Source organism: Merops nubicus, unplaced genomic scaffold (genome assembly GCF_000691845.1).
Source record: "Merops nubicus isolate BGI_N331 unplaced genomic scaffold, ASM69184v1 scaffold35139, whole genome shotgun sequence".
NCBI classification, from domain to species: Eukaryota; Metazoa; Chordata; class Aves; order Coraciiformes; family Meropidae; genus Merops; species Merops nubicus.
This window is the reverse complement of record NW_008632340.1, coordinates 6,569-15,905: the sequence shown is the minus strand read 5'-3', so window position 1 is coordinate 15,905 and position 9,337 is coordinate 6,569. Positions and strand designations below refer to the sequence as shown.

Genomic DNA, 9,337 nt, shown 5'->3' with positions numbered 1-9,337 from the left:
CTGCCAGCCACTGCCCTGGCACAGGGAGGGGACGTCTGCTGGCCGTGGGAGCTCGCTGCGTGCAGCAGTGCCACAAGAGGCTCCCAGCCAAACAGCAGCAACCTCGGGGGTACCAAGCCAGCAGCCACTCTCCTCACCACCAAGGCAAGGCTCTGGGCAATCCAGTCACTTTGCTCATGGAGCAACTGAGTCCCTTTTCTTTATGTAGCCAGGCTGAGGGTGACAAGAACTACTGGTGACACCACCAGCTGCTAGCAGGGGCACTGCTATGGGCATCGTGAGGACCTGGTAGAGGCCAGACTACATGCAGAGGTCTACCTGCTTCTGGCAGAGGGGACAGGGCAGCGACCCCACACCCTGCACAGGAGGCTGCAGGGGCAGTGCCACAGACAGATGGGAGTGTGAACGCTGAGAAAAGGGGGTGACTCCACCCAGTTCTGCCCCAAAGCCTGGAGAACAGCACCCCCTCAGCAGCACTGCTCACCGTTTCGTTTCCTGGCAGCTGGTAGTCACCCCAGATGAGGAAGGTGGACCTGTGGTCAGCAGTAGAAAGCGTGGCTGGCCCAGGGCTCTCTGCTCTTGAGTTCAGCTTCAGGTCCCACTGGACTGCTCCAGATCTGCTCTCAACAATCATAACCTAGCAGGGAAGAAAGAAAAGGGACTCATAACAAAGAGTTCTAACAAGCCATGAGAGAGAACTCGAGTCAGCTGTCTCTGCACCACACCATCTGTGGGTACAAGTATCTGACACACAGGCAGATGAGGAAATACTTCAAGCTGAGCATCACAGAGCTGTGAGACCTGGGGCAGGTCCCGTTAGAGCAAAGTCACAAGTTTTGCAACTCTTTCAAGGGGTTCAAAGCTCTGCCACTGAAGCTTCTCACTGGGAAGAGAATTAAAGTGCCTGAGCTGGCTTCAATAACCTGTTGAAAGAGTTCCTTCCCCAGCCTAAAGCTTCCTGAAATCAGCCAGAGGGAACACATCCCACCAGCTGTCCTCAACTCAACGCCTGCTTGAGCTGTGACACGCAGAGAGAAGGGAAATTAAAAGGAAGAGATTTCAAACCTTCTTCCTGTTGGGTCCGATTTCACTCTCGAGGACAATAGCAAGAACATCTGGTTTGTAGTAACCAAGCAGCGGCTCACTAAGGGAGAGAAAGAAAAGGGACCCATCACAACACACCCTGAGGGCTCGGGCACACCTTGTTCTTCCTGAGCAGCCTCCACCCTCCCGCAGCTCCCCCAGTAAGAGACGTGACTGCCACAGCATTAGGTTAGCGTGGTACCAGCCCCAGCTCTGAGCCCTCACACAGACACACCACAGCAGGCACAGAATGAAGAACCAAAGCTTGGGGCTGCTCAGTTTTGAAGCAGCACTTGACATTTGCTAGCAGAGGACACATGACACACTAAGTCTGATCCAGATCGCAGAGCAAGCTCCTGTGTTTCAAACAATTAAAAAGATAGCATCTGCCAGGACACTGCTGGTGCTGGGACCATGGAAATGCCACATGCAGCCCTCACTGGTAGCACTACCTCACAACATGGGACACGTTGAGGGTCCACAGAGTCTGAAGATTTTGGGCACTGATCAGCGCAGCCACCTCCGAGTTTACAACCAGGACGTTCTCCCATGATCTCCCAGGAACCTTTGCCAGGTAACGAATGTCTCCAGAGCTGAAAAAAGGCAGAGAAATGATTATACTTTCTAGACTGTGGATGATTTTATTGTGAGGGGTTGTTTTTTGCCCTGTATAGTGCATGCTAACAGGAAACCCCAGCCTGCTTTCCCTCCCTTCCTGCGAAACCCTGACCAGGCCATCAACGCCACCCCTCTCCCCAAGCTTTGGATGTGCTCCTAGTCCAAAAGCCAGGTAGCCAGGAAAGAACAAAGCCACAGCAGGCCACCCTGTCAGGAGCACTGGCACCCTCCACTCCACCAGCAAGCGAGACACAGTCTCCCACCTGAGGAGGGGTAAGAGGTGCGTGGCGTGGTCGATGTTCTTCTCCCACTGAGGATCCTGCTCCAGGCCAGGGAGCTTAATTTCCAGCCCAGTTGCTGCACTGTAGAGGTCTTTCAGGGAATATGCATAGACAGAGTTTTCTGTGGAAAAAAAAAAAAAAACACAAAAGGAAGGAGGTAGATAAGTTATCCTGCCCTTGCTCCAGACTCCACGATTTTCCAGATCTGGTAAGATCAACTATATTTTTAGGGCTTGCATCATAGAGTTGCAGGGGTATTTTGAGACTCAAGCCTGCTTTTGAATGCTTTTAACATCTTATCTATTCATAATCCAACTGTTCTGCAGTAATCATTTGCTATAAATGACTACATAAACCTTACATCTCAACATTTTTCAAATAAAATTGCTACAGTACCTAACAAACCTACATTTAAGCAGAAGCCTCCACCCCTTCCCATGGCCTCGAGCAGTTCTTTCACCAGGTGAAGGAACAACACAGCTTTTAAAAGCAGAAAACACTTTCAGGTAACTGTCTAGTAATCCTGATTTCACAGTTACAACCCCTCTCTCAAGCTGAAGTCCCAAACAGAGCTGTACCTGTATAGAAAAGGAAGTAGGAGGAGGAGTCCAGGTTCAGTCTGATATAACGAGCTTTCCCATCCACATTCAGGCTTCCAGTGGAGCCAATCTGTTGGCCATTTTTTCCTGAATAGATGAAGGTCTTAATCTATGCAGGGAAGGGATTAAAAAATAAAAAGCTTAGAGCTGCATCACACTGTTACTGCTCCAACTTGAGGATTTCCCAAAGCTTCTGAGCAGCTAGTGCTGAAGAGCAGCTGAAGGGGAACAGCACAGGCTCAGGTGAAAAGTCTCTCCCTGGTTCTGGAGGTGTGGGCACGAGCTAGATGATCCTTCTGCAGGTTTGAAAACCATCTCCAGCACAGCCACTCACCCCGAGATTTTCCCACCACTGCCAGCCCTGCAGGCTGGGACTGCCAGAGAGCAAAGCCCAGCTCTGCTCAGGACAGCCAGGACCAATTCAGACCTGCTGAGCAGTGACAACACTGGAGAGGACTGAAAGGCAGAAGCAAAGCAGCATATGAACACATGGGAAACTTGGCTTCACAAAGTAGCTTTGCTAAATATTTTAAGTACCCTAATCTGCTCCTCCTAAGGCTGTCCAAGGGGATAAAAGAGCTGACAGGTTTCTTTCTGCTCTTTGCACAGGGTAACCAAATGCACTAAAAACATTTCACCCAAGAGAATAAAGGCTAAAATGAGGATCAAATTCAAATGTCTGGGGAGAGCAATGCACACTAGGGAAAAGAGAAACATCAGACTGAGAGGAACAGCATCCACCAGAGATGCTGAGTCAGGCAGGAGCCTTCCCCTCTTTTCTTATAGGGAGGGATTGGGAAAGAGGAGGAAATCTGCTGCTCTCAAAGTGAATCTGAAGAGTCTGGCAGGTGAATAAGGGGACAGTTTGCTGGGGAGAATGAAGAACATGGCTGGAGTGGGAAAGCAACACGTCCACCAGCTGTTCCCAGCCTCCTGCACTGGGAGGAGACACATCCCAGCTCTTACAGATCAGCTGCACCTTTACTACCAAGAACTGGCCCAGCAGCTGCACTGGGACAGCACCAGCCACAGGTATTCACACAGTGAGTAAGAATACACACCACCTTACTCACTGCACTGCCTCCTTACTCCCCACACTGCTCAGCACCTCTGTGTGCTGTGACAGACGACCCCTCGGGGACACCACCCTCTTTTCCCAGGGGTTTGTGCAGGACAGACCCTTCCCCACAGGCTGCTCCAGGCACAGCCATTTCCAGGAGCAGTGGTGGAACATGATGTCCAGTTTCAGCCCTTGTTGGTAGCAAAGCTAATTTGCTCCCATTCCAAATCTCCCTTTTTCCAAGCTGCAGAGCTCCACGCAAGCTCCCTACATTTTGTGTCATTTCCCAAAAAAAAAGGAATGTATTTTTCCTGGAGCTGACAGAGTGCTTGCCAAATCCGGAGAGAGGAAGGGATTTCATACCAAGATAGCTGGAGAGGTTAAATGGAAAACAAATCAAAAGGCAGTCCTGCAGAACAGAGACTGCATTCAAACATTTCTTGGCTGCCTAAGATTAAAGAAAACGAAGTCTTGAGATAACTGGGATAGTAAAAACAAAGAGGAAAGAAAACAGAAGAGAAGTAGGAGTCGGAGAGGATAGAATTTCTGATGACTCTGGCAACAATGCCTCAGGCAGCAAAACCCTATTTGCTTGTGGAGGGCTCTGGTATGAGGACACAGGGCTCCCACTCCTCCCATCAGACTGGCAGGGAACCCTAAACTTCTGTAGGCTTTAAAGAGGACAGATTGCACGTGCAGATGGTGCTGTACCACCGAGGCACAGATGCAGATGTTTCAGTACAGAAACACTTTCAGCTACATGACTTTCTCCCTCTAAGAGATGGGAAGAGAGGTACTGGAATAGAGAGAACACAACCAGCAGCTATCTCACTAAATGAACCCCAGTGAGAATTAATGAGCACAGTGACACTAGGATGAAAGCTGGGCAAGGCAGACCACAGGCAGTGACATGAAAGGTATCAGGAAAGGGCAACAGTGGTACAAAAGTGCTGGCTGTCAGCTGTGCTTTGATCCAAGAGCCAAACCCATCAGGATTTGTTCCCTTCCACTTCTCTGAGCAGAGCTGCAGGAAACTGCAAGCTCACCTGGCCCAGGTTCACTCCACACACAGCCCAGGAAGACACAGTGAGGAGGGCAGACTGAAAAAGGGGAGGGATTCCTGGCCAGCTTTTTTGCTTTTTTTTTTTTTAAACCATAAAACTCTTGCATTGATTTGGGACCACATCTCTGCAGGGTGGGAAAGAACCTACCCCAAACCCACAGAAATCAGAGGCCTCGGGACACTTCCTCCTAGATTACAAGATGGAAATAAGCAGCTGCTGCCACCCCCTGTGGTGCAGCCACTGGGTTTATCACAGCCCCAGAGTGACATACCTTATCTCCTGTAGCAATAAAGAGTATCAGGTCCTGAACTCCATCACTATCCACATCTGGAATCACTGACACGGGAGTCAGCACCGTGTAATTAACTCCAAAGTCACTGGACTGCCTCCACTGAACTTCCCCTGGAAGACAGAGTTATGGGGAAACATTCACTAAAAGCACTTTAGGCTGAAAAGCTTTTAAAGGCCCTGGCTCCTGGAAGGGCTTTGCAGTAGGCAGCCATTTACAGCCCATCAGCACCACAAACCAGTCACATTTATGCTCATCACTGCCTTTCAAATGAGTCCCAGCATCCACAATTTCAACTCAGATTGGAAAGTCATCCTTGCTGCCTGCACAATGCACCCAAGCCTCCCAGGCACAGATCAATCTTTGCTTTTCTCGTGCCTTAACAAGCCTCCCAGCATCTTCATGGCTTAGAGAATCCTTTTTTTGTGATCTAAAATCTTGCTGCTGTGTACTTAAACCTGCTCAGACATTTTAAGACCATAAAGCAGCTAAATTCTGATCACAGCATTGCAGCTACTCCTGACAAAACCTTCTGTGCTGCAGCTTGCCTCCTGCAGATGTGCCTGCAGATGTTCCACAGGGACATGGCCAGCCACAACTCAGCTCAAATCCCATCTCTCCTTGTTCAAAGAACATGCACGGCACGTTCAAACTTGTTTGTCAACAGAGGTAGCAGAGATTTGGGTTTTTACAAGTGGTTTTTGTAGTTTCTCTTCAGCATCTCCAGCCCAGCTGGGCAACTTTACCCCACACACTCCTGCCCAGGGCTGCTGGCCATTTTCCAGTCTTTGCCCAGTAGACTTTGCAGTGGAACTGGTGAGGGGGAGAGACTAGTGGGGATTTTGCTTTTTAAGGAAGGCTTAAGTGACTAGCTAGGTGCTCAGAGGGGAAACGCTGACCCTCCCCTCTAACCAGGACCACAGACAGCAATTATCATTTCAGGAATGCAACCTACTCATCTGTTCTTTGTCAGGAAGGCAGCTCTACTGAAGGCCAAGGAATTACTACCCGACCCTGCCTGCAATAATTTAAGGCAGGCTGGATTTCCAGTAGGATTCCTCCACAGCTTTTACTGAAACACTGAAAAAAATACTTGGATTTGTTACTATGACAACAGATGTGAAGGAGAAGAGTGCCCCTAGGAAATCATGGGAAGGCAAAGAATTTTACCCCTGAAGAAAATAAGCTGGCAAAGGAAGGAGAAGACTGAAGTTGTAAATAACTATACCCTGGCTTCAGCATAGTCCAAAGCATGAGGCTGATGAAATCTGCATGTCAATGCATAAGGCTCTGTTCTTTGCTGGTTAAACAGTGGTTATAGTCTGGGAGGAAGCACTTTACTCTCTTAAAAGAGCAGTCTGGCTTACTAGAAACAGGTAACAGTGAGATGGATTCAACATAAAGGACTTGAGAAGCTTTCATGCTCTAAAACAACCCCCAAAGAACACAAACTGTGAATCCAGCCCCATCCTGCTCCACCAAGAGGAGATGGGAGGATCCTGTCAGACGCCCAGGGTGCTACAGTGCTTCCTCACAGCCCCAGGTCACAGCAGCAGCACAGCAACAGAAGCCAAGATCAAAATTAAACAAGAGCCTGGAGAGCAAACATAAACCTGGGTGTAAGGGTTGGGCTTTTTTTTTTTTTTTGTCTGGAAGGAATAATAAAATTAGGACTTGGATGGCTGAGTTCAGCTCTCACTTGAAGCAGCTGCAGAGGACACAGACTCTTCTCCCTGTCACACATTCTCCAGGCTAAAGTTCTAGTTTATTTGCTGATTTCTCACACAGAAGTCATTTCATACATCTGATCACCACAGTCCCCTTTCTGTCCTGTCTCTCAGAAGACCAGAACAGCCACAGGGCTCACAATGCAGGCTGCTGGAGGATAAGGGGAAGAGCCAAGGTGTAGCAAAACACTTACTCCTGTCCCCTTCCTGGAGACTCCACTTCTGGCCCTGATGGAGCTGGAATATGCAGCTACACAGACCTTTGCTTTGACCTGGAGCAGCTAATCTTAAGCTCTTGTGTCCCAGTTTGCTTGCAAGATAAACATGAAGGAATGCTGGATGTCCCATGCAAACAGAAGCCTGCACTCCTACACTTCCCTTCTTGTTTGCTCAGGTCTCTTCTTCTAGCAATGAAGAAAGCAAAACTGAACACAACTCTGATAGAAAAGCATTAACTTTATCAGCACCTAAAGATCAAAAACCACACCAGCCACTTTCAGATGATAATCTGCCTACCTCTCCTCCAATCTTCCTACAGGCAGAGGCTAGGCAGCCTGAGAGCCCTGGAATCTCACCAATCCTCCAGGATGAATCATTAACAGCTAAAGATTGTTCTGGCTACTGTTTTTAGCACAATGTGATGTTAAGTCAGACTTTGCCACTTTAAATACATTTAGCCTATTTAAATACATTTTATTCTGCTCTGCCCTCCTAACCCTCACTAAAAGTGAACTACACAAAAAAACCCCAACCTTTTAACCTACTTAATTGCAAAAAGGTATGAAAAATGTCAACTTCTGGGTTACTCATTTTTCTCTCTCAAGCAAAATTTTTCATTTCTTGCTTTTAATTTATCTACAGAATGTTTTCTTACCATACTGCTGCTGTGACCCATGGCTTAGCCTGCTCTGCTTCCTTCTCTCCACCCCTGTGCTACTTCTTTAGGGCTGTCTTCAGCTATGTGCTAATGGCTCAGCAGTCACCTTTCTACACTTTGACCTAAATCTACTTCATTAATAGTCTATAAATAACCTGTGCTAATGCCTACTGATGAGGGAAATTAGTGCTAGGATGTCTCAGCTAGAACAGAAGCTTTCCAACAGCCCTTACTACACTTCCCTCTACAAATTCCCTCTAGAAATTCAAAGCTACACTACATTTTCCTCAGCCATGCCTCTTGCTACTTCTCTCTCCCCACCTTTGGAAAATAGGGTGTGAGAGGTTCAACACTAGACACAGAGGATGGGATCCCAGACACGTTCCCAAGGGAGAACACGTATTGTCTAGAAGTTTGAAACAGTGACCCCCAAAATGGAAATGTGCTTCAGGCTTCATCAGTGAAGAAGGTTCGAGGTGCAAGAGATGGTCACTGCTCTGGTCCAGCACTTTCCATCCTCACCCTGCTTCAGGCAAGATGATGATGATGAGTTTCTCCATCTACAGGTTCAGAAATGATGAGTTTCTCCATTTACAGGTTCAGAAGGCTTTCCAGAGGAACCAGGCAAAACCCTGCACTGCTGAAACTGGTGAGTACTTAATCCTAAGTGTTCTCCTTGACAACTTTAAGTTCATAAACCCCTAAAACTCCCACTTGCCACTGCAGGCACTCCTGGCACTCACATACAAATGACTGAGAAACACTGCAGGTGCAGGTTGGTCTCCAGCCCCTGAGAGGACAATGTAACACAGCTAGCCATTGCTTCTCCTATTTCAAAAGCTGTTGAAATGTTGCTCTTATAATACAGTGGCTGGCACAAAGCACCAGAGCAGAGTCCAGCCTTTGGAACAGAGGCTGAGAGAACAGGCGCTTCTCAACAGCCCCGGCAAGATAAACACCCTGCACCCATTGTTCAAGCAGCAGCATTCTTAGAATCATAGAATCATAGGGGTTGGAAGGGACCTCGAAAGATCATCCAGTCCAACCACCCTGCCAGAGCAGGGTCACCCAGAGTACATCACACAGGAAGGTGTCCAGGCGGGTTTTGAATGACTCCAGTGCAGGAGACTCCACAACCTCTCTGGGCAGCCTGTTCCAGTGCTCCAGCACCCTCACAGGGAAAAAATTTTTCCTGATATTCACCTTGAACCTCCTATGCTCCAATTTGCACCCATTACCCCTTGGCCTATCATAGGTCATCACTGAAAAAAGCTTAATCCCATCTTCCTGACACTCACCCTTTACATATTTGTAAACATGGATGAGGTCACCCCTCAGTCTCCTTTTCTCCAGGCTAAAGAGACCCAGCTCCCTCAGCCTTTCCTCATAAGGGAGATGCTCCACGCCCCTCATCATCTTTGTAGCCCTACGCTGGACTCTCTCCAGCAGCTCCCTGTCCTTCCTGAACTGAGGGGCCCAGAACTGGACACAATATTCCAGATGCAGTCTCACCAATGCAGAATAGGGGGGGAGGAGAACCTCGCGACCGACTAACCACACCCTTTCTAATGCACCCCAGGATTGTTCCTGTCATGCCGACGTCCCCAGCCTCCCAAGTCTGCAGGGCAGCAGGTGAGGGAAGCAGGCAGCAAGGCCCCCGTGGCAGCAGCACCCTGCTCCCTGCTCCCCACTCACCCGTCCGCAGGGCGAGCGCCGGCAGAGCATGCGGGCTCCCCCCA

The 9,337-nt window shown here is 48.7% G+C and overlaps 1 protein-coding gene across 1 annotated transcript in view; it reads right to left on the bottom strand.

Moving 5' to 3' along the window:
• Nucleotides 1-484: 484 nt before the first annotated feature.
• Nucleotides 485-9,337, bottom strand: part of ITFG3 (integrin alpha FG-GAP repeat containing 3) — a gene marked incomplete at its 3' end in the record, with an annotated part of 10,696 nt that continues 1,843 nt past the window's right edge. Inside the window, 7 exon segments of the mRNA XM_008947893.1 lie at nt 485-637; nt 1,066-1,144; nt 1,536-1,676; nt 1,965-2,103; nt 2,561-2,690; nt 4,977-5,107; nt 9,294-9,336. Coding sequence (XP_008946141.1) covers nt 485-637; nt 1,066-1,144; nt 1,536-1,676; nt 1,965-2,103; nt 2,561-2,690; nt 4,977-5,107; nt 9,294-9,336 — 816 coding nt within the window.